Raw genomic sequence first — 25,408 nt, forward strand, 5'->3', positions numbered from 1 at the left:
TTTGTGTTTTGTTTTTGTCACTTCTTTATACAAGTCACACTAATGTCATTGCTATATGTTGCCATACTAATTTCTCTTAATGCTTTTCATCTCTGTAACAGGACAAGCACCAAATAGTATCAAGAACAAAAAGCAGCTTCAATTTATGCGTAACAAAGCCACTATGAATGGGTTGTTTAATCTGTCTTGTTTTTGCCCGTTGCTTGATAGGTGCCAGGAAGAGTGTCCAGTTGGGACCTACGGAGTGCGTTGTGCCCAACCCTGCCAGTGTGTCAATGGGGGGAAGTGTTCCCACGTGAGTGGCGCGTGCCTCTGCGAAGCTGGCTTTGCTGGCGAGCGCTGCGAGGCGCGCCTGTGTCCAGAGGGGCTCTACGGCATCAGGTGTGACAAGCGGTGCCCCTGCCACCTGGACAACACTCATAGGTGAGTGTCACTGCCCTTGGAAGATTCTGACCTCCGTGTCCAGGATTTGGAAGGGGGGGTTGACAGAGAGTTTCTCACCCCAGGTCCCCTCCTGTGCCTGGGCTGTCCTGGGCAGAGATCACCACGTAAAAGGGAGGCCTTTTCACTTGGCGAGTGGTGGCCCACATCAGAAGTGCTGAAATTGTTAGATGGTCATTGGTGGATATTAAATTCTATATTGATAGCCACTGATAAAAATTAAATTTGCTGAGGTTAGTAGAACTTTTCCTTAAGTGAGGGATTCTGTGGTGTTCCCCTAGAAGCAAAGGTGCAATGAGAAACAAGGGATTAAGCCAAGTTATGTAAAAATATCATAAAATTATTGTCACTGCAATATCTTTTACTTGACAGCACATCTTTGGAAGAAAAAAAGACTACAGAGAGGCAATGTACCAATGGAAGTTTTGTGAAAGTGCTTCACATGTGGCTGTCACATGTGAAATATCTTTTCAGAATTGATTACTCTGACATAGAACTCGCAGGGGTCTTTTAGCTCAAAAATCTCTGGAAGAATTTGAGAACAGGAAACCATGATCCCACCCACCCCACTGTACCTTGTCTGCCCCTGACAATATCTTCTGGACTCCAGTCTTCTTTTCCCTCCCCCAAGGACCAGATACACACAACTTAGAATTCTGGGCTCGTTTGCAGACTGCTGGAAAAGCTGAGTTTGACAAAAATGTAGTATGTTATATAGCAGTTCAGCTGTTACTAAAATAACTTTTATTTGCATTCAGTACAGCTGTTACTTCATTTATACTTCTGAAAGATAACTTGTGGCCTCATCAAATCCCAAATGCACAAAAGTTAAAAGTAAACAGAAGGTGGTTGGTCTCTTCTTTAAACCATTGTTAGGAACAGAAAAATAGACTTTGCAGGGTGTGTGTGTGTGTGTGTGTGTGTGCGTGCTGGAATACATTTTAGTGGGGCATATCAAAGAATTGTATTCTCAATTATTATTCAAGTAATTTTGTAAGCCACTTTAGTCAACTTTTGTTTTTTCCACTGGAAAATATTGCCATTCTTTACATGACAAATTTAGGTAAACATTTGGGGAGCAAAAATGAATAATCTCTGTAGGGTTTTGTTTGTTTTTCAACTCTCCAATATTTAGAGAGCTGGCAGGATTAGGGACCAGTCATGAGTTTGGCTCCCTTTCCTGCAGTGTAAGACTTGTTGCAACAAAAAGTAAGCCTCATGTAGTAATGGCTACGAACATTATACCAGTGTGCTATTTTGTTGTATGTAGACACAGGTGAAATCAAATAGAATAATAAACCTATACAAAGGAAGAGCTCTGTTAAGAGAAGAATTGGAGAAGCAGAGAGAATGTTGGTTTTGTTGGAATTGGGTACACCATTAGTAGTGGCAAGGTATGAGTGAAGAGTTATTGAGGCCAATAGTGCCATAATTTTACATAGGTCACATGTACCTAAGCATGTATGTTTTAACAAAGAAGTACACGAGATTGACAATAGCATAAATCAAAATAACACTAATATCTGTCTAATGATGTATATCAAATAATCAGAAAATTAAAAAACAATTAGCCTATTGCTTCCCTAAATCATAAAAGCTATTTTTAAAGATTAGCTTTTATAAATTTCTATTAAAACCAATTGAATGTAGATTATATGACTCTATCTTGTTGAATTCACAGTTGAAGCCAACCATCTAATTCTTATATCTTGAACTACCATGTAAAATTCCTGGAAACACAAGGTCCCTTCAAACCAAAAGGCATAGAATCTTTGTATTAATTAAAAATCTATTTTGTTAATTTTATCATTTAATCAAGCAAGTAGAGCTTTGCTGTTATACAATTCGTGATATATGTTTATCTTAAATCCTTTCATTATAATTAACAGCATATCTAATGCAATGTAGATTAATAGTGTACATTGTCTTTAGGTAGATTTTGAGTTCTGTGGATATACATATTGACATATATTGCAACCACATATTTGAGTAGGGATTTGTATCAGATAGCTTTTGCCACATTAAAAAAAGAAAAACTCCCCAAACTTAAGTGGCATAAAACAATAGTTTTTTATTACCTGATGATTTTTTGCTTGGTTATGTGGGCTGGGCTCAGCTTGGTGGTTCTTCTGCTAATCCTTCTGTGTTCAGCTGGCAGATCAACTAGCAGGGGTCCTCAAACTATGGCCCACTGGCCACATGCAGCCCGCCGACGACATTTATCGAGCCTGCCACATGTTTTTGCTGCTGCTGCCTGTCCTGCTTAGCAGCCAACTCATCTAGGGCCCACAGTGCACATGTTTGGAATGTGCGCCACACTCTCCCTCCAATGGTCTGAGGGACAGTGAACTGGCCCCCTGTTTAAAAAGTTTGAGGACCCCTGAACTAGTGGCTAAGTGGCCCTGGATATCTTTACTCATGTGTCTGGCATTTGGCTGGATGATGGGGGTGACTGTGCCACATGTCTCCAGCATCTAGCAGGCAAGCCTAGGCTTCTTCACGTGTTGACTGGATTCTAAAAGCAGCAAGAGACAGGGCAAGCCCCAACAGGAAAACATTTTTCAAGCCTTTGGTTGTGTCGTGTTTGCTGATGTCCCTTTAGACAAAGCAAGTTACCAAACCAAGTCCAGATTCAGTATACTCCACCTCTTGATGGAAGTGTAGCAAAGAATTTGTAGCCATTTTTATTTTGCAATATATCATAGGATTGAAATGTATTTAAATGTATTTATAGTAAAATTAGTATTTTACATTTCAGTACTATTATTGAACCTAACGACGTTCACTGTGACCTGGACCTTTCAACTAAAAACTAACTTTTATGGTGGAAATGATTTTGGACAAGAGGATAAAATTTGAGATTTAATAAGATTCCACATGGGATATATATATTAGCTCTTGTTAATAAGGACATTTAACAGCTGTGGACAATCAGGATGTGTTTATTTGCAAATGTCACCTAATTATCATTAAATTTGAGCATTAATAACTTATAAGGAAATGAATAAAATAAAGTTCAATGAATCAGTCTGCTTTAGCCAATATTATATAGTATTGGTCTCTTGCTATGATTTAACTATTAAATTGAAAAATTTGCTAGAATATGTATAGCTAGTTATATGTGTGTATAAAATGACAAATATTCCCATATGTGTATAGTCCCATTTGCATGCACACAAAGCAATCTGTTCTTTAGACAGAAAACAGGTAATGAGTATATCTACCCTTAAACCACCAATCTGCTGCTCCTACATCAATACATAAATCTCATTGCCAATTAAGCTGTCTGCATGAGAACCCATCAAATGCTTCCAGAGTGCTCTGGCTTCCTACATCTAATTACAAATTGCAGAATAGTAATTTTGGTGTCAATCAATCTGAGAACCAGTGCGCTGCACTAACACTCACTGGGGGGCTTTGAATATCAATTTCTCCGTCTGCCTCTCATATAGTTCAATTCACTGTTTCAAATCATCTGTTTCATTTAACATTTTATGTCTACACCATGAATATTATTTTCTAGTTTTTAATGGAAAGTAATATTTTCTACCAAATATGTTCTTTCTTTTCCAGTATGTTAAGATAAGGTGAACTATTTTAACCAATCCATCACTTAGAAAATTGCTTTTCCTTTTCTCAAATATAGAGCCTTACTGAAGTACATCTAAATTTGTCTATGTTTTCTGCACAATGCAGGTATTTACTGATCCTGTTGACGCCATGAATGTGCTAAATCATAAATTTTGGCAATTCCCGTTCATATCTAGCCCCCGCTCACAACAGGCTGCTGTTAACCCTCCTTTTTCTTTGGTGCAAGAACAAACCACCCTGGGTTCAAGTTCGATTCTGCCACTACCTGCGTGAGACTTTGAGAGTAAATCACTTACTCTTTGTAGGCCTCTGTTTCCTCCTTGATAAAATGGGATCGTACCTGCCATTTAGGATGGAATTGAGTAGTGCACATGGAGCATTTAGCATGGTGCTGGCACCTCGTCACTGCTCAGTAAATTACTTCTAGTCTGTGCACTCACAACATCATCACAAACATTGCAGTGTTCCCTGCAATTAATAGCTATTCCCCTTAAGCCAAGATTTTAACACTTTTGAAACTAGTTTGAGAGGAAATCCTGCCTTTGCATACAGATATACTGAATGCAATGCAACATGTCGCGATGCCTCTGAGATGTCAGGGAGAAGCGGATTGGTGTGGGAAAGCTGGCTCCCTAGAGTCAGATCTACTGCGCGTCAGTTGTGACGTTTTCACTATTCACTCACCATGGGCCTGTTGTGCCCCAGGGACGACACACACTGCATTCCTGCCCTCACAGAGCTCACAGTCTAGAGGGAAGGAAGATGTTAAAGACTGTAAAAATAAACATAGGATTATTGACTGTGATAAGTGAGATGAGGAGAAAGAAAAGGGCACTGGGAAAGAGCATGGGAGAGACCCAGCTTAAATCTGGGCGGTCAGGGCAGGCCTCGCTGAGGAAGAGATACTTAAGCTGAGAACTGGAAGGACAAGCTGGAGACAGACAGGCAAAGAGTAGGGAAATGGCATTCTAGGAACATGGTTGAAAAAACTCAATGCTTTTACAAACTCAAAGAAATCCAGTGTGGTCTAGCATAGTAGTAAAGAGAGAATAATGACAAAACAAGAGGTTGAGAAGTAGGCAGTGGCCAAATGACAAGGTCCCATGGGCTATATTTAGGGTGATCATATATCCCGTTTCACAAGGACAGTCTGTTGTAGGCCTGTTATCCTAGTGTAATTATAAGTGACTCTCTCTTCACTCTTAAAAATGTCCTGGTTTAGACAATAAATTGTAGTCACTTTATCTGTTTTAAACAGTATGGATTTTATTCCATGTGTAGTGGGGGGCCTTTGAAGAGCGTTAGGGAAGAAAATGATGCGATACGATTCACTCCGTGTGACGTGGCGAGGGTGACGCAGGCAGCAAAGCTGGGAGGCCGTGGAGGAGCTGAGGCGAGAGGGTGTCGGCTGCAGGAGGTGGTGGCAGTGAAGAGATGTGGGCAGAGTCAAAGCACATTTCGAAGTTACAATGGTTAAGTGTTAGTGGTGAATTGGATATGGAGATGAGGCAGAAGGAGTTATCAAGAACAACTCCTAGGTAAACTGAGTCACGGGTGGTGCTGTTTACAGAAATACGGACCATTGGGTGATAGAGACACTGAGAGAAGAACAAGGGCGCAGTTTTTGACGTTAGGTTGGAGACACCTTGGAGATGCCAGGCGTTTGCTCAAGGATAAGTGATTTGGTCAATATGATGGCCTACAACCAGACTTGAACACACCTAAGTAGACCTGAGACTCAAACCCTTGTCTTCTGGATCTACGCCTTCTGTGCCCAGGAAACCATGTCCGGCGCAGAATTGTACTTGGATATCTCTTGGTGCTGTGTTTCCTGAACATGTTATGGATTCCTAGGCTGTTGCTTATGGGCACTTAGTTGCATCAGGGATCTAAAAGTATATTTAAATAAATTTCTGAAAATGAGGACCAAACCATCTAACCCTCAGGCTTTTTCTGATGGAGGAGAAGGAAGAGGAAGATATGATATGAGGTTATGGGAAGTGGCTGAGATTCTCACTTGCCAGACTGGGACCTCAGGCTTTCACTGAGATTATTCAGGTGTTGGGGGAACTAGAATTACATCCTCAGTCTTCATACTTCCCAGCTCATTCTTATTTCCAAGGGTAGACAATCTGCGAACACTCTTATGATGAGAACACATTATTTAGCGAATGTCTGAATGCCAGAGTGGATTTTGTTGTTGGTCCTAGTTAAGAGGAGGGTTTTAGCTCCAGCAGGAGAGGAAGACCATCTTTAAACAGTCTTCCAGTTGTCAGCACAGCTAGTTTGTTTGTTAAGATTTTCCTATGGTGAAAAGCACATGTGTTTTGAGCCAGTGTGCCACAGAGCACCCTATTGTGTCAGCTCTCTCACACATGCGTCTCAGCACAGCTGATGTGTCCATCTGCCACGCGAGGCAGCTGGCTACATAGCCCGCCAGCGCGGCTGCTGTCTCAGGTAGAGACAGCTGCCTGCTACCAGGTAACGGAGCTGAGAGGAGAAACAGGCTGCTGAGGTCGCTGCTTTTGGAGTTCCTTGGACATCGCACTGGTTAACTGACTTGGTATTGTTCACTGGTTGGAGATTTTTAGCTCTCCTCCTAGAGTTGACCTTCTACTGAATTAGTGCTTTTGATTTAAGAAGATTAAAAAGAATTTCAGACAAAAGGTTGTGGTTGTAATACTCAATCCTGCTAGAGATGATGCTGATTTCATACAATAGATCTGTAGTACCTGCTACCAGTCAGGCTTCAGCCAATTAATGAAATCATACTAAGCCTGGCAATGAAGTTTAAGTTATTGTGCTTAAAATTACCCACACAGTGTCATGGCTAAAGCTACATTTGCACAGCCTTGGGTGTCATGTCTATCCCAGAGTGACTTGTTCTTTCCATCCATGTCTTTCAGCTGTCACCCCATGTCTGGAGAGTGTGCCTGCAAGCCGGGCTGGTCGGGACTCTACTGTAATGAGACGTGCTCTCCTGGATTCTACGGGGAAGCTTGCCAGCAGATCTGCAGCTGCCACAATGGGGCCGACTGTGACAGTGCGACTGGAAAGTGCACCTGTGCCCCAGGATTCAAAGTGAGTGACTTGGGCCGTGGAGGAGGGAGAAGAGGGGTGCAAGGGTGGAGCATATCAATAGCATGACTTATATGGCCTTTGGTGAAGTATAATGAATGTGCTGGGATCATTCACATCATTAAAGAGAAAGAGAATGAAAAGTACTAATAGAGATATAAGGAATTACCTTAGAATGATGGCTAGGAAAGCTGGGAAAACTATAAATGTGACATTAATTTTTAATATAAATATATGTCAAGAAGTAAGATAAATCATAATTATTCTTTTGGTAATTATTTTACTGTGTTTTATAGGCAGCAAAGAAGTTACTTTTTCAAGTAGGTTATATATTATTGTCAACAGTTTTTGTTTTTCTATGAAATTTAAAGACACATCATATGTCAAATTAGTACTTATGTATTTACATTCTGTACTTAGTTGCATGTTAGTTTTTAAGGTTCCTTTGAACATCTAGACTCTACACATATGCCTGCATTCCTAGGGAGCAGAATTTTGCCTACAGTTTCTAGGATTTCTTAGCTATAGATCAGTAATTTTTGTTTTAAAGGAAAATGTGTGGTTCTTCAATTATTGTCTCCCATTTTAAAGAGGAAACATTGAAGTATGAAGAATGTTGATGATTATTACAGAGCACATGATGTAGAACTGGTGGGCTGTGAAGTTGCTGAGCTGAGAGGATCTCTGTAGGGTTTTCTAGCCTGTGTCACAGTCTTTGGTTGAGCCCTTGCATTAGCCTTGGCTTAAGAGTTCCTTCTGTTTTGAAAAGAGGTGACCTCCAATCACCTTTGGTAGCCCAATTCTATGTTTAATGCTCCCTGTTGGATAAATTGAATCATGCTGCAGGCCAAATGTGTTCTGTTGCTTGGCTTCACCCACTAATGATAACACATTTTATACAAGGAAGTCTAGGAACTTTTGGACTCTAATATATAGTTCATATTTATGTTTATTTATTTACTGACAATAATTTTATGGCTACAATTTATTTTTATATGTCTACTTGTCTGAACAAGAGTAAAAGGTTTTCTTGGTTTTTCTTTTCTTTTCTTTTTTTTTTTTTTTTTGCAGCTATGAAGGCAAAACTGATGAAGACAGCAGGCTATTTTGGGTCCCATTTAATATTATATCCTAAACTTAGGCCAGCTAGTATTGCCCTTAAATCTCTAAGATTTGTGTAGTGGTGACATTATAGCAACTTTTAAAAAAATACAGTGTGTTAAAATTAGTGAGGAAGTATAATTAGCATTGCCAAGATATATTTTTGTTTATGTGTGTTGGCCTTATTTCGATTGGCAAAATTGCATGCATTTTGCTGCTTGTGCCTGTCTAGGGAATTGACTGCTCCACCCCATGCCCTCTGGGCACCTACGGGATAAACTGTTCCTCTCACTGTGGCTGTAAAAACGATGCTGTCTGCTCTCCTGTGGAGGGGTCTTGTACTTGCAAGGCAGGTAAGACTGGGTAAATAAGTCTTTTATTTGATCCTGGTCACATTTTCTCCTAAAGTCATAGGAAAGAAATCTTGACCAGAGTTCTAGCTCCAGGTGCACCAAAATTCGGTGCCGGACCTAAGGAAGCCCCTCATCCAGTGTGGGCTGTGATAGGAAGAGGCTCACATCAGATGATCTCTGAAGTCACTGCCAGCTCCAAAAGTCCGTGAGCCTCTGCGCTTTGGGGAAGAGTACACAAGCAGACGTGTGTCCACCCTCCTAAATTGGCCAGCCTGGAGTCATAACAAGAAATGCAGCCAAGCACCAGTTTTATGTGAAAACCAGAACATGTCCTTCCATAGGTGCAGCCAGGATCCTGGATACGCACTGTGCATGGTTAATGAAGTCCCACTTTAAAGACGGGGTTGTGTTTTCAAGCACAAACCTTCCTCTCCCTTCCATATAGATATCCACTGTCCCAATCTGAACAAACCTCAGCATTCCAGTGTGCATGGCTGCACGTGAGAGGTGCCCCCACTCCGTAGCGTTGGCGTCCCCGACAGATCACATAGCCCGTGTGGCTGTTGGGGTCCTCCAGGGTGCCTTGTGCTCATTTCTGATGGGAGCTGACTTGGCAGAGCCAGTGCTCTCCACTGCTGGGGCTGGGGCGGGGGCTCTGCTGTGCATCTCCCAGGTGTTTCTGCGGAGAAACCTGGCTTGGAAGGGCTCGGCGGAGCTCCCTGCTGCCTCTGCTCCTCACACGCTCTGGCATTCTTGTCATGCAGGCTGGCACGGGGTGGACTGCTCCATCAGGTGCCCCAGCGGCACGTGGGGCTTTGGCTGTAATTTAACGTGCCAGTGCCTCAACGGGGGAGCCTGCAACACCCTGGACGGGAGCTGCACATGTGCACCTGGATGGCGCGGGGAGAAATGCGAGCTTCCCTGCCAGGTACGCCCAGGAGGAGCCGCTCTGGAGGGTTGGCTGCTTTTCGCAGTTTTCCTGGTTTAAAGTGGCTCATTGTGAGCCAAACTTCAGTAACTGTTAGCAGAACCGAGGTGTTTGGATTCATGCTGGACACAGGATTAGAGAAGGGATAGATGTGGAAATCGGTGAGGTGGGCTTTGTGAGAATGCCTCCTTTCTCCTCCTTCATTTCACACGTGTCCTCCTCCCCTCCCTTTATTGTCTGTTGCTTACACACCCATCTCTGGTGCAGCTGGTCAGCAGCAGTGGTCAAACACTCCGTGTCTGCCTGTCAACTCTCCAAATATTTTGTGTCTGTTATAATGGAAATGCCCTCCCCTCCGCCTTTGGAGTGGAAAATGGCAGGGACTTGAAAGGGGAGTGGTGCTCGATGTCACAGAAATGCTCATCCAAGTGGATGGTTTGTAAATAGCATCTTTTAATGTAAATATCTCTGGAGCCTCACGACTCTGAAGATTTCCCTGTGCTCGCCCCCTTTCCTTGACCTACTTTGGAGAGATGTATCATTAGAAATCTGATATTATCCGCTGCAGGCTGGCAGAGGTGCGAACAGGAAGTGCATTCTCTGGTAACCTGCTGATGTCTTTCCTGTCACTCTTTCTTCCTATTGCAGTTTTTTTCCCCTGAGCCACTAGGCGATTCTCAGTGGTGTGTGTTCCCTGCCTCCAGGACTCATCTGATGGCCAGATAACAACATGACCCCCTAAACTGAGCCCCTCGAAAGGGCCTTCCAGGGAGGCTCTTCTCTTTCTGGGCTTCCTCCTCACTAAGTATGACCCATTTCCAGAAGTAGAGAGAAGCCTGCTCTGGCCACCCCCTGCCCTCCTACACCCTAGGACAGAGTTAAGTTAGCTTGCTGCTTCTCACCAGACAGTGAACACATTATCAGTATCAGGAGATGGGTGTGGAGATCACCTTTCACTCCCCATCTGACTGTAGACAAAGAAAAGCCCTTGGCATAGTCTTGTCCTTTTTTCATACCCTAAAGGAGTTAGTAAACCAGGGAAGGCTGATGGTTTAGTGGTTCCTATTGTGACAAAGCTAAATCCTATGTGGTTCTAGCAAACATTCCTGGGGCCTAAAACAGAGTTAATTTTTTTTTAATTTTAACAAGTTCTAGGCAAGTAGTTATTCCATTTAGTACCCACTCCCTATTTGTGCTGGTTCCCATGTTCCTTCCTCTTGGGCACCCCTGTTTTTCTTAGTGCTTGGCTGGTGCAGGGAGGTTTGTAGTTCCCTCCCTCAGTTCTCAGGATCCAGACTGAAGGAGCAGGGCTCATAAATGCAGAGCTTCCCATTCTCCTCTCACAAACAAAATGATCACAGCCCCTCTGTAAACTCCACTGGGCCACCCAGACCGCTGTGCCTGTGAAAACTCCAAGAGCAGAAGGGGGAGAGCCAGGAGGTGTATCAACTCGTACTTAGGATCTTGAACCAGACACTTTATGTGGCTTAGACTTCTTCATGGAAAGAAATATAATAATTAGGGATTGTTTTATTAGTAATAAAAAGTTTTCATTTTACTTTATAGTAACAAAAATGTATCCCTTACCAATTTATGGGAGCAAACTTAATTCAATTAGAACTATCATTTTTTTTTTAATTTTCCTTTCTTTCTACTAAACAATGCAATGCATTGTAGGAAACATTGAACTATTTTATAAAAATCTTTAGGAACAAAAGAAAGTATTTTTATGAGTTGTGGCTTATAATACGATAGGCATATTTTAATTAACTGGCATATCTATATATTTGCATACAGGCATAACAGCATATTGGCATAATTGGCTTCACCATTCATATGTCTCAACCATTATGTCAGGCTTAAACGAGGGTTTTAGCAATTGTAAAACTCTGACCTCTTGGAGCCTACATTTTGGGGACTAAGAAGACATGGGAAGAGGTGATTATGATGTGTGTTTCCCAGAGGTGTTTGGGAGAGCAGACACTGTATCTGCAGTGGGTGACCATGGCCCTTTTGTCTCCCATCATGGGATTCCCAGGCCTTCATTGCAGTCTTTGATGCTGTCTTCCCTGCAGGATGGCACGTATGGGCTGAACTGCGCCGAGCGGTGCGACTGCAGCCACGCGGATGGCTGCCACCCCACCACGGGCCACTGCCGCTGCCTCCCCGGATGGTCAGGTGAGAGCCAAGGGCCAATACTTGGAAGGGGAAACCGCCAAGCAAAAGCGTCGTTCTTCTTCCAGAACCACTTTACATTCTCACCCGCATGTATGAGGGTTCCAGTTTTTCCATAGTCTCACCAGAACTAGTTATTATCTGACTTTTTGATTGTAACATCCTAGTAGGTGTGAAATGGTATCTCATTGGAGTGTTGCTTTGCTTTGCGTTTCCATGACGGTTAGTGACGCTGAGGACCTTTCTATGTGTTTATTGGCCATTTTATTTATCTTCTTTGTCTATTCAGATTCTTTTCTCATTTTTACTTGGATCACTTTTTCATTATTGAGTTTAACAGTTCTTAATATATTTTAGATATGTCACTTATCAGGTATATGATTTGGAAATATTTTCTCCCATTCTTTATATTTTCACATTCTTAATGGTGTCCTTTGAAGTAGAAAAGTTTTTATCTTGATGAAGTCTAGTGTATCTTTTTAAACATTACTTTGCCTGTGTTTTGGTCTTAAATAAAAAAAAAAAAAAAGCATTGGCCAGGCCCAGTGGCTGACACCTGTAATCCTAGCACTCTGGGAGACTGAGGCAGGAGGATCGCTTGAGGTAAGGAGTTTGAGACCAGCCTGAGCACTGAGCAAGAGCAAAACCTCATCTCTACTAAAAATAGAAAAAGTAGTCAGGTGTGGTAGCATGTGCCTGTAGTACCAGCTACTCGGGAGGCTGAGGCAGGAGGATCGCTTGAGCCCAGGAGTTTAAGGTTGCTGTGAGATAGGCTGATGCACTCTAGTCTAGGTGATAGAGCCAGACTCTGGCTAGAAAAAAAATGTCTAAAAACACATTGCCTAATCCAAGATCACAAGATTTATGTCTGCATTTTCTTCTAAAAATTTTATAGTTTTATCTTTTACATTTAGGTCTTTAATCCATTTAGAGTTAATTTTCATACAGTATGAGTTAGGGGTCCAACATCATTCTTTTGCATGTGGATATCCAGTTGTCCCAGCACCATTGTTGAAAAAAGACTATTAAAGACTATTCTTTCTGTCATTGAATTGTCTTGACACCCTTATCAAAAATCGTCAAAAATCAATTTTTCATAAATGCGAGAGAGTTTATTTGTGGACTCTCTCTTCCATTTCATTGGTCTATATGTTTATCCTTATGCCAGTACCATACTGTTTTGACTATTCTATCTTTGTAGGAAATTTTAAAATTGAGAAATCTGAGTCCTTTAGCTTGGTTCTTCTTTTTCTGGATTGTTTTAGCTATTCCAGGTTCCTTGAATTTCCATATGAATTTTAGAATCAACATGTCAATTTCTACAAAGATGCAAGATGGAAATTTAATGAGGATTGAATCTATAGATCAATTTGGGGAATATTACCAACTCAACAATATTAAGTCTTCAAATCCATAAATATGGGATGTTACCAGCAACCTCTTCAGTAGTGTTTTAGAATTTGTTGAGAGCTTCTTTGGTTTCTGACAGGAGATGAACTGTCATGTGCTAGATTTCTAGTGCCTGAGAGCTACCTTGGGAAGCCGGCCAACGCTGGTGCAGTGGACCTTGCTTTCTGCCAAAAGGAGCTACCCACAGACACGAGGCCTCCCTAGTCATGTAAAGTTCCTTCTTGACATGTAAACACTGAGGTAATTCTGGCTTCACAGTATGAAATTCTACTTTCCCACGTTTCCATTTGGCACTCTATTACTCAAATACATCACACCAGGGATTAAACAAGATTTTGTGACTTTACTATAGTTCTTGAAGTTCTTAAATGAAGTGACCAGTACTGATTTCTCAATGACCAAAGTGAGGCAAAATAGCACTTTTAAACTTCTGGAAAATTCCGAACTTTCCTAAGTTTGGGGCCACATCCTTTTTTTTGGACCACACTCTACCAAATCTGCTTTTGTCTTATGAATACAGAGAGAATGTGAGGTGTCCCCGAAACACCAGTTACTGCTCAAGTATCCACCTGCTTGATGGTTTAGAACCAGCCTATGAAAAGCACACTATAGTGTACGTAAGAAGAGCAAGAGAGATGACTTGGCCCGAAGCCAGCCAGAAAATGTGTTGGTTGCATTCCATAGTCTGGGTCATGGGGTAAGACAAATTATCCCATCTGGCCTTAGACCTGTCAGGCTCCTGTGGGAATGCAGTGGCTTTGTTGCACAACATAATCTTGTAATCCTCTGTGCTCTGTGACTGGCGGCTCCTCTAGAAGGGAAGAAGCTATGCTGCCTCATGCTGCTCTCTCACTTGCTGCCCTGGAGCCATCTCTGCTTCGTGGCCTGAGAGTCGTTCTTGCTCCTAGGCCAGCCAAGCTGCCCCAGTGTGTCATTTCTCTGGTCTTCTGTGTGGGCAGTTGGCCTGCAAGCACCGGTCAGTACTGAGCCTGTTGCAAGGCCATCTCCCACACTTGAGGAACATACTTGGTAAAAGCAAACATACACAGAGGAAAAGAAAGTTCCTGAAGTTCCAGAAAACACCCTATGATTAATTGATCAAGAGTTGGCTTATTTTTTTTTTAAAGGAAAGAGCAGATTCTGTGCATTATTTACACAGGGCATCATTTCATTGTCAGTACTGGATAGACTCATAATTTTTCAACAATAAACTTGTTTTGAGTAAGTAGCCGGTAAGGACCTTTTTGAATGTAAAGAAGCCTTTGCTCTTGATTTAGATTCCAGATTTGGGGCCAAATAATAAACATAAGCCTAGGGAAGCAAGTTAATTCTATTTCCTGTCCTCCCCGATGCCGAGGTTGCTCTAGGTGAATTGTCAGGAGTTGCTGGGAAGGTAGCAGTGTGTAGTGTAGCAGTGAGGCTTTTGTTAAGTTAGCGAAATCTAACACGGAAGCCGGGATCTCCCCCGACCAAATCAACAAGGCGGTGTTACTGCTCAGCCGCTGAGGACACTGGGGAGAGGCTGATCAGGTAGGTTTGGAGCCAGAGGTGAGGCTCCTAAGGGCCTTACACTCTTTATAAGGAAATTGTCCCACCCAAATTGAGGAAATCTTGCCCTAACCTGTGACACTAGGGAAGTTAGCCGGCCTTCTTACCACATGGGCCGTCCACCTGTCCTCCCAACTTCACCCTGCTGCCTAATGCCTGGCTGACCTTTTCTGTTAAAGGAACTAAGACATTTTTATTTCAGTTATGTTTGCTAGTCTCATTTTACCTACTCTTAAAATAAGTCTTCAAAATAAACTACTGTGAAAGAAAATTAACCAAAACAAATGCTGCATTTGATATCGCAGATCCTATTTCCAAAAGAAATGTACTATTTTTCAAAAGAAAAGACATGCATTTTTATTATAGTGCATGGTTATTTAAAACCATAATTTATTGTCATTGTTAGCCAGTAACCTGTTTTATCAAGAAGAGACAGATTGCAGTAGAAAATGGGGAAAAATGAAATACTATCCAGGATATAGGCAGTGTCTTGGACTGCTTCTCCTACAACTCTGCTACAGTCAGACAGACAGACACACACACACACACCACACACTGCTGTCAAATGAGACTGGCTTTTCATAATGAATATTCTGAAATTTCCAATGTCAGTAAAATATAATTAGCTCTGTGTGTGCTAATTTTCCAGAGTAGTAGAGTGATATGCTTCATAAATTATTTTCCCAAAATGACAGAAACAGGCTGATGTTATGTCTTCCTTTCTGCTTTGACTTCAGTAAGCCAAAACACCTATTTGCTGAGCATTACAGCTAATCAAGACTTCATTCCAGCTGTCTGGGAACATGTGCTGTCCCCGGCCCAGTCCCCAGTCCTGGCTAAGATCACTGTCACCTGGGAACTCTTTTAACTTGCATATTCCCAGTCCCAACCTCACACCTACCGAATGAGAATTTGGAAGGTAGGTGAGGAGGAAGAGGGGGATGGAGCCCCTGCCAGTCCATAGAGCACCTTTTGTACAAATCTGGACAAGATTTGGAAATCCCTCAGGATATACTCCTTGGCACAGGGAGTGTGTGCTGAATTTCTGACCTGACTTAGCCGCTCGCCAGGGGCTCTTGTGTAGTGTAGCGCAGAGTGTCATTTAAAAAGCTGCCTTGTGGCTAGGCATTGGCAGTTACCAGCCTGTAGAGTGTCATCTGCTATGCCTTATCGCTCTGGTCATTGAGGAGGTTTCAGTCCAGGGGAGCATTTCTTTAACAGAAGTCTCGTAAGCAGTGGCAAAGGAGAAGAAGAGGCCTGAGGATGAATTTGTACCAGAACAAAAAAGCTAGAGGCTAAACAGATAAAAAGGACATTAGGACACCAAATCAAGCACTAGGGGTCTTGGAAGAGAGAGAGAGAGACTAGCAAGACATGGTGTAATTGGAGGGAGGGAAAGGAGACAAGGCGCAGTGGTGGGGAGCTCACCTGCGCCAGCCAGGAAGGGCCGAGTTGCTAGGAACAGTCTGGCTTCTTCACTCTTCCTGGCAAGTGAACGGCCTGCAGTGGCCTCAGCCCCTCCCCGCGAGGTCAGCCCTCCTTTTCACATTTCCCCAAACACCCAGTTTGACTAGCTGAGTAAGGGAACTGCTGCTTCAGGAACTGATCTATCCCAAGGTGATCTCTCATGCAGCTAAGTGACATCTGGATGTTATAATAAGGAGAGACCTCCTTCCTTTTTCCAGTGACGTGAAGGTAATAACTTTAGTCAGACGTGTTTAGTGAACATGTATGCATGCAATCAACCATAAGTGCAAATGACGCACTATCTGACCCTTTGGGGCATTTAGGAGGGGAGAGTATGTTTACAGAGTGTGTCTGTCTGTCTGTCTGTGTAGTCTTGGAAGGGGTCGTATAAAAGCAGAGGCTGGGCTCCTGAAGTGAGGGTGGAGGAGCACTCATTTTCCCTAAAGAAAAGCTGCAGAAACGCCAAAGCTCCCAGGTCTCCCAGTCTGCCTAGCAGTCCTGTTTGCTTTAATCTAGGTCTGGACCAAGGCAGACAGTGCATGCTCTCCAGTACTTTTGTCTTACAACTGCAAGTGTAAACATCTCTGATTTACATGACTTATCAAGACTGTTTTCAACTTGGTTACCATACAAAGCAGATTCTCTTTTAATGGAGCTGTAAAATCTATAGTATCCATATGCAGGGATTTGCTTTAACACCCATTTGTCCAGTGTCTCCAAATCTTATGCAACCATGGTACTTGGGTGCAGGGAACACACACATAATGTGGTGCCAGCTCCCATCCTGCAGAAGCTCACGTTCTACCAGGACAGACACTGTAGCACCAGATGGATATACCAGTGAATAACTTCTCCACACTGCACCACACTGTGCAGCCGCTTTGTTGGTCAGAATATTAGAAAAGCAGAAAAAGTGTTATGACTAAAAACTATAATTCCTCCCTCTTTTGATCACCAAGCCCAATTATTATTAACAGCTCTAATATATGTTTAATAGCTTGTTGCCCAGGAACAAGACATTGAATCAAAATTATTTCCTTCATTCACTAACGCCCCAAATATTGCAATACTGGCATAAGAAATACAAGCAATTAAACAAGACAAGGATTTGGGGTTCTATCTCTGAGAAGGGAAATAATGACACCCCAGATGATTTATTTACTGCATTCATGCAATCACAAATGCCCTGTGAATGCTGATTCACATTGAGGCCGCTGGCATAATGCATCAGGCATTAAATTCACGAACATTTCTTTAGAGCTGCTTAGCTGAAGTTTATCACAATCATTCAGCCATTGCCTAGCAACTTGTGAAGGCTATCAAAGAGCTCTTTGTCCTCAGTCCTGGCAAAAACAGTCCTCACAGATCTCCTTATCAGAATTAGAACATTTATCAGAAAAAAATGCTTCCACTGAACCAGAGACTGCTGGAAATTTAAAGCTACCCCCCTTCCCATTTTGCCCCTTCTTCCAAGTATTTTAGAAAGTTATTTCCCAGAGTAACTAGTATTAAGCCTTGTATTTGTTTTTTGGTAAATATTCCAAAGGAATTATCTCAAGATGTCTCTTAATTCTTCTATTGCTCTATAATCTGGGCCAAAATTAAAAAACACAGACCTGAGCTCCTGAAGGTACATCGTCTCAAAAACAAGCTAGGCAGACGCCCCCTGCCTTTAGCAGGGAAGGGTCACCATTTCAAGCATACCAACTGTACAAACGTTGGGCTTCCTGGCTTGAGTGAAGACTTCTGCAGGAAAGCAAAGAATGATAGGGGTGCTCCATTCAGTTGGACAGTGGTGAATATCATGTAGAAAAGAGGAACTGTGCTTATTGATTCACTCAGCAAATATTTATTTAACACCTTCCATGTACTAGGTACTGTGGTGGCAAAAACAGGCACTGTTTTTCCCTCATGGAGCTACCAGAATTAATTAATTTCCTTGAGTGGGGTATGGGGAGGGGATCCTTCATCTGCATTTTCTTGCATATCTCTCCAAGATTCATCTGCTCCTGAATCCCAGCTGTTATTGATTTAGTTCAATGCCTTGTCATTTTTATCATTTTTCATCTGGGGAACCTAAAACAGCCACCTGACAGGTCTTCTTTCTTCCAGGCTCACCATCTTCAAACCACCTTCTGCTTTTCTATAAAACCCAAATTTAATTATGTTCCCTTCTTCCTAAAAATTGTTCATTTGGTCCCTGTTGACGCCAGCAGGAGGTTCGCACTCCACAGCACGGTCTTCTTGGCCATTCTCAACGTGGCCGCTGCTTGGCCGCAGACGCCTCACCTGCTCTTACAGCCCCGAGCTTCAGCTGTACCCAATGCTTGGCCTGCCTGAAGGGTAAACACAGACCTCTTTGGGCCTCTGAGCCTTATACTCACTGTTCCTCCAGCCTGGAACCCTCTCCCTCTTCCCTCTACCTCCTTGCCTTAGCAAGATCCCCAGAGTTGGGTGTGCCTGGTCTGTGGTCATTATCACCCTCAGTTACATTTCTTGGAGAACTTCTCATCAGCAGGCCAGCAGCTGGCCAGATCCCTGGAATGTTTGTTGAGTTAAATACTCTTTTCTGTCTTTGGCAAACAAGGAAACAAAAAGATATCTTGTAGGACTCTAGCAAAGTTGGCAAACAATAAGATAAGATCAACAGAAATAATTAATGAATAATACGTGTGTGCATGCGCGCACAGACACACAGCCAAAAAATGGTCAAACTGAGAGCTCTTTATCCCAGATGACGTTGCATTCCAGGGCTGTCCTTACATGGAGGTCACAGCAGCAGCCATATACCTGGTGTAACTTAGGACACTTACACAGCACTCCCTCCATGACCCTCAGTGCCTGAACATCTATTAGATACTTATTTCTTAGGCTCTTAATATATGTGCTCTCTTAAAATATTAATATTCTCCAAAGAAAGTACACCTCCAAATAATAAATATATCTTGTCCTTTGCTGACTATAAGATGAAGGGGAAGATAACTGGAGAGGACAGAGGGTCTGAGGGGGAGAAGTAGCAATAGAAGAAAGACAGCTTCATACTTTTCCCCTGGAGTTGCCCCCTGACGGAGACATGCTTATATTTGTCTTCAAATAGATTATGCATTCATATCTGCAAAATGATGACTCATTTTTGCCAATGATAGAATAAAAGAAAAGTGCTTGACTTTTTAAGATAGGGTTGCTAATAGAAGTTTTATAATTTAAATTCAAAGGAAAGATTTCTTTGCAATCCTAAAATAAAAGTTATTTATAAGTAAACTTGGTTCTGTTGAAATATGCTTATATGATTGGAGACAGTAGGTTTGATAGATGATCTGTAGAATTCCCTATGTTTCTTGGAGATTAAATGATGGGTAAATCATGTGCAACAAACTCATCTCTGCAATGTATCTCCTTGCTATATCATGGGCCTTATTACTTATATGAACATTATCTTGATAAAGTTGATTATGACTGATGGTTATGCTAACCAGCTGGACAAACTTCTTAAGGGAAGACAAATCAAGTATGAAATAAAGGATCATTTTATTCAGATCTGCCCATCTGGCCTGTAGTCATTTTTCTTAACGCACTCTGATTGAGCATGTGCTGAGCTATACATAAATTGTGATAACCTATAATGAAAAAAATATATATATATATGCTTTTGACCTAAAGTGTACTCAATTTCATCCTAACTGAATTCATTAAATGTAATGTGAAGTAGTGATTTGGCAAGTAGCTGATAAACTGAATCACTATAAATGGCTAAATCTTACCCACCCAAGTTCCACAAAAATCAGAATTAATTTTCAATGACTGTCAATCAGATTAACCAGATAATTATTCAGCTTCCACTTCTTCAAAATCCTCACTGGGATTCGCCTTGATGGCTCCAGACCAAAATGCCCTGGTTTGCTGAATCTTTGTGAATCAGGTGTCCCTGTCTTAGCTTCTGTTCAACAGGAGTCCTGGCTCACAGTCGTGCTAAGGACCTGAATTTGAATGGAGACTGAAGCCTGCAGCAGGTGACCTTGTTAGTACTTCTTTAAATTCACAAAACAAAGTTTAGGTTTCTAGCCTCCTTTTAAAGTGGTTTACTGCTTAATGTTTGATTCTTTTGTCCAGTATAGATGTGAGTAAAACTACCAGACAAGGTTCTGTGGTTGGTTTGTCACATTTGGGGAGGGAAGAGTTTGCAATTTCATCTCAGTTTTTCAAAAGAGATTTTGGGGAAAAAAGCTCATATATTTGTGAATGCAAGAATAAAAATAGCAGTAGGCCTAAATTCTGTATTTTATTCTATAGGGAACATTTAAACCCCAATCGGCTTTATAAACAGACTTGGTCTCCTTTCTTCAGCCAGTGGGCCAAGCTGAAACAAAAGTCTATTGTTGGTTCAAGAGAGACACAATGAGGTCTGCATGCTTTCATGCCTACTTAACAGCCTTTACCATGTGGGAGACTTTCAGAAGGAAAAAACCAGGGACAGCAAAAAGTGGAGAATTACTGTTCAGCGGAAATGGCTGCATACCAATTAGCAACATCCATGTCTGGGGCTGCTCCGCTGCTTCCATTTTAAGGTTCGGGTTGTGGTGACTTTTCTCCTAATCACTTTAGAAGCAAAAACTATAGTACAAAACAAGGCCTTCTCAGCATCCCTGGTGCTGGCTGGTTGTTAGTGTTCTGGAATCCCAGAGGGTGTGTGTGCTTGTTCTCAACGTGTTTTTATTTGGTCTGAGGCCAGCAGTCACCAGTTCACTACTAATTACATAACTCACTGCCTTTCAATGCAAAGAGCATCTCTTTGAGTTGGGAAGAATTCCGACTTGCATGAAAGAGGCCCCTATTGTATTTCAAATACAGATTTACAGAAGAGACTTTCATTCTTCCATTCGTCTGGTTTTATTTCTATTTTTGCAACCTTGATTTTTCTGTCTGTTTTCTTTAGGCATTTATTTATTCATTCATGACTGGTTCTAAAGTTTCTCAGTGCTCAAGATGAGAGTTAAACACCTACATACAGTTTCATAATAATCAATAGCTTAGACAACAACTATAAATAACATCAGTTGTGAGAATCTGCCTCTGTCTGCCCAGTGTCAGATTACATTTTTAAGGAGCATTTGGTGGCACATGTTAGTGCATCTTTTGTTCTGTGCAATGTATCCTCAAAATATTTTAAAATTATATTTATTTGTTTACTACAGGGGAGAGTTTTCTTTATGTAAAGCAATTTGAACACTGTATTTTGCCTTATTTTATACTTCATTTGTTTCTCTGTGAGTGGAGACAATGAGTGGAGAAGGAAGTCACTGAGGGCTAAAAGATATAGTATTTTTTAATACATTTTGCCTTCAATAGACAGAACCCTTGGGCTTCTCCTCTGCGCCTTCACCTAAAGAAGAAAAATCAATATTTTGATTTTTTGTGTTTTTCCTTCTTTTTAGTGTGTTATTTCTTCTTTATGACTCCATAGAAAATAGTTCTGGGTATGATTTTAATGCTATGATGAGACTGTGTACTGATGCATATAAGATGATAACTGGACTTTAAACCTTGCATCCTGTCTGCTCAGTGCTGCCCATGGTGCTGTGAGCTTAGTCCTCATCTGAGAGTTAGCATCTGCCTTCCACTCCGCCTCACCCCATGTTTGTTGTTTCAGGTGTCCACTGTGACAGCGTGTGCGCTGAGGGGCGCTGGGGTCCCAACTGCTCCCTGCCCTGCTACTGTAAAAACGGGGCTTCGTGCTCCCCCGATGACGGCATCTGCGAGTGCGCACCGGGGTTCCGAGGCACCACTTGTCAGAGAAGTAAGTGTCTCGTGAGACGGTCGTTTACATCTTCCCTGCCCGGTGTCCATGCAGAACAGTGACCTCTGTCCCACCGCTCCGCTGCTGCAGTTGGGAGCAGAGGGGAGGACAGTAGTTCGTTCACCTGTCCTTGGCAGGACTGTCCTCAATAGCACTTCCCCAAGAACTCTTTTCCCCAACCTTCAGAACTATCTTAACAGATGGGGCTTTAACCATTTCTTCTCAGTAATGATTTCATTATCTTATTGGCACCACCATCAGGATATGTTTCTTGATCTTTCCGGAAAGCTTGCAAATGGTGTTCCAGAAATTCATTGACCTGTAAATATTTTATTCAGTAATTTGGCATTGGCCTTACCTCAATTAGCAGAAGTCAACATCAGCCAAACCTTGAGGCGAATCGTACATCCTGCTAGTAGTTTTTAAAGTCAGTGCCAGGGGGAAAACAGAATTGCAAAGTTAAAAATGGGGACTGTTGCATTGGTCAATAAAATTTTTAAGTTAGGAAATGGTCCATAATATTTTATTAAATCTTTCAGCAAATGTAATCAAGAAAAAATATGACTAATTATAAGATACACTATTCTAATTTTTTAATTGTCCTTTTCCCATTGAGAACACTATGCAGTTATCCTAGATTTAAATCCAAATAATATCTTGGGAAGAACTTAAGTATATAACATTTTGCCTAATGACTTTTTGATTGTAATCATTAACCTAGACAATTTTGAAGAGAAAAAATCTAATTTTGACTGTAGGTCTATTTATTGCCAGTAATGACTCTTAAAGAATAAAAGATCAATAAATGGTTTGAGAGTACTTATTTAGGACTTATTATTAATAGTATTTAGAATTTTATTTTCTTCATCTCTTTATTCACTCGACAAAAATTCTTTTGAGTTCCTACTCTATGCCAAGCCTTGAGCTACTTGGGGCCTTCAATGAGAAAATTAAAAGGACTAAGACATTTACTTGCCCTCAAGGAATTCATAGTTTAGCGCCTTCTTTCCCTTATTAAAGAGTACCCTTGTTCCTTTTTTCCTTCTTGTTTTATACTTGGAGAATTCTCAGTATCTTTTGAAGTTTTTTTTTCCCCTCCAAAACTGTAACTAGATCCTTATGTGGAGTGCAAGAGAAGTGCACCTCAGAAAGGTGACAGCCGGTTTCCCTTCTATTTTCAGTCTGTTCCCCTGGTTTTTATGGGCATCGCTGCAGCCAGACCTGCCCACAGTGCGTCCACAGCAGTGGGCCCTGCCACCACATCACGGGCCTGTGCGACTGCCTGCCCGGCTTCACAGGCGCCCTCTGCAATGAAGGTAAGAGCAGGGCATGCTGGGAGATGCACGGTGATCAACAGCCCCACCCAGGTCTGCCTCAGCCTCCTCCCAGGCTTCCCAAAGGATGCTTTTCGGCTATCAGATGCTTTCTGATGTGCTGTGTCTGCAGCTTCTGAAACAGGGCTCTGAGCTTTGGAAAAGCTGCCTTGCCACTCCAGCAAAACCCCTCCATCCTCTGAGCTGTGCTACTCTTCAGCTTTAATAGGAAACATGTTCCCATGAAAAAATCAATAGGAGGAAGGATTTTGACACCCTGAGCTAGAAGCCATGAAGTCATATTTCTAGAAGTGTGATGATGCCTCCTGGTTTGGGATGCTTTAATGAGGACCTCTGGCTTCATGTATTTGCGAAAACAAGCCCATTCAAGGCAAGGGATGCTGCCGAGCAGAGACAGCTACTAAATGAGCAGCCGGGTTGCGACCTTTAACGTCATTTCCTGTGCTGAGAATCTAGGGTTCTGTGAGATGGGTAGTGATTGTGAGTTGCTGACCTATCGCTTATTCACAGTGTGTCCCAGTGGCAGATTTGGGAAAAACTGTGCAGGAATCTGTACCTGCACCAACAATGGAACCTGTAACCCCATTGACAGATCTTGTCAGTGTTACCCAGGTTGGATTGGCAGTGACTGCTCTCAGCGTAAGTTCGTGAACAATTTATCCACTATTCTTATTTGTTTGTTTCCAAATTATTTAGGATTGAAGTGTGAGCATATAATCAAGAAATACTTACTACTTATAAGATGCATTCTACTTTTTAAATTCCTTTTGTTTAATTAAGAGCTCTATACAATGGTCCTATATTTCAATCCAAATCATGTCTTGGAAAGAGCCTAAATATGTAACATGTTACTTATTCACTTTTCAGTGTCCCACCATCCATTGAATTAAAACAAAAATAGCTGCATTTAGAAGTCAATCTCTTCATTTTGTGTTTCTCTGGAGGGTTAATTATGGAGAAATGAAAAAGTAGAACTTAAATGGTGTAAGCCTTCGAAACCTACTGGGGTCCTACGAAGGCCAGCCAGCTACCTGGGGTGCACAAGTTCACCTCCAGCTTAGCGTTCCCCGTGCCTCCCACACCACTGGACTGCAGATGGGACTCGTGTGACCCTACATAGTCGTGTGACTATGTAGATGACTTTTAGGTTAGTCATGTCATGAAAAGATAACACTGAACATAAGTCATTGGTTAATGCTTTGAAAAGGGGTCAGTGCAAGTTCTAAAAGTATTCACCTTTTGACCAAGGAATAGCACATGTCCAGGGGTAATCTGGTTCCATTCATTATACATTTCATGGCACATACTGAGTTTATATTGAATCCACCCATTATGCACATAAGAGAAATCAAAGAATGACTGTGTACTTATTTCACATGGTGGTTTATTGGTCATTTAATTCAAACTTTACAGTTATAATCAACCTTAAAATGTTAATTGATGAGCAATATATTTTAGCTTGAAGATTTTTTCTGAATGTTATTTTTTTCTCTTGAATAGTTCAGGCTATACCCCATTTGTGAAGAATAATGAATCAAAGCCAATAGATCTTGAAAGTATAACTTCTTGGTGAAAGAAGTCTTATTAGATATAATTTCTTGATGTATGTTTCACTCTTTTCTGGGGGCACCACTCAGAAGTAACCCCAGCCTGTTTAAATATGCATGTGTTGCAAGGACTCTGGCTCGGGCTGGCACGTGGACAGATTGAGGAATAGATACTAAAGGCAGGGTTTGGGGAGAAAAAAAGGCCCAATATTATTGTCATAAAATGATTGATTTATTTTGCTCCTTTTAAAAGTACTCTTTATTTTGAAAGTTGGTCACTTCCTCATTTGGAAAAGGAATGTACTAGAAGGAACAAAAATGGGAACACCAGTATGAATGGAGACTATAGTGTTGCCTGCCCCCATAATCACTGCAAAGGAAGCTGATTTATTTGGCAAAAGCCTTTGCTTCTCTTGGGAATCATTGATTTCACCGATTCGCTTATGGATTCTGTGGAACCATCTTAATATTTCTTTTCGACTGATTGCATTTTGTTTAAAAAGGGAAAAAAAAAACCATAGTGAAAACGGAGACTTTGAAAAATTAGAGGGATACATTTAAAGTGGTAGGTGTCCTTTGCAAAATGATTTTTTAAAGCCCTGTGGTTTACGTTTTCCCTTTGGGGAAAATAAAAGTTGGGT

At 41.7% G+C, this 25,408-nt stretch overlaps 1 protein-coding gene across 4 annotated transcripts in view; it reads left to right on the plus strand.

The window, feature by feature from the left end:
* MEGF10 (multiple EGF like domains 10) overlaps positions 1-25,408 on the plus strand; it is a 177,128-nt gene that overhangs the window by 122,301 nt on the left and 29,419 nt on the right. For all 4 annotated transcript variants that reach the window (XM_020290109.2, XM_020290107.2, XM_020290110.2 and 1 more), the window contains 8 exons: positions 211-423; positions 6,939-7,113; positions 8,444-8,564; positions 9,329-9,492; positions 11,568-11,670; positions 21,740-21,886; positions 23,068-23,202; positions 23,731-23,859. In XM_020290109.2, the coding sequence (XP_020145698.2) occupies positions 211-423; positions 6,939-7,113; positions 8,444-8,564; positions 9,329-9,492; positions 11,568-11,670; positions 21,740-21,886; positions 23,068-23,202; positions 23,731-23,859 (1,187 nt within the window). The remainder of the gene's footprint in view (positions 1-210; positions 424-6,938; positions 7,114-8,443; positions 8,565-9,328; positions 9,493-11,567; positions 11,671-21,739; positions 21,887-23,067; positions 23,203-23,730; positions 23,860-25,408) is intronic.

Source organism: Microcebus murinus, chromosome 11 (genome assembly GCF_040939455.1).
Source record: "Microcebus murinus isolate Inina chromosome 11, M.murinus_Inina_mat1.0, whole genome shotgun sequence".
NCBI lineage: Eukaryota > Metazoa > Chordata > Mammalia > Primates > Cheirogaleidae > Microcebus > Microcebus murinus.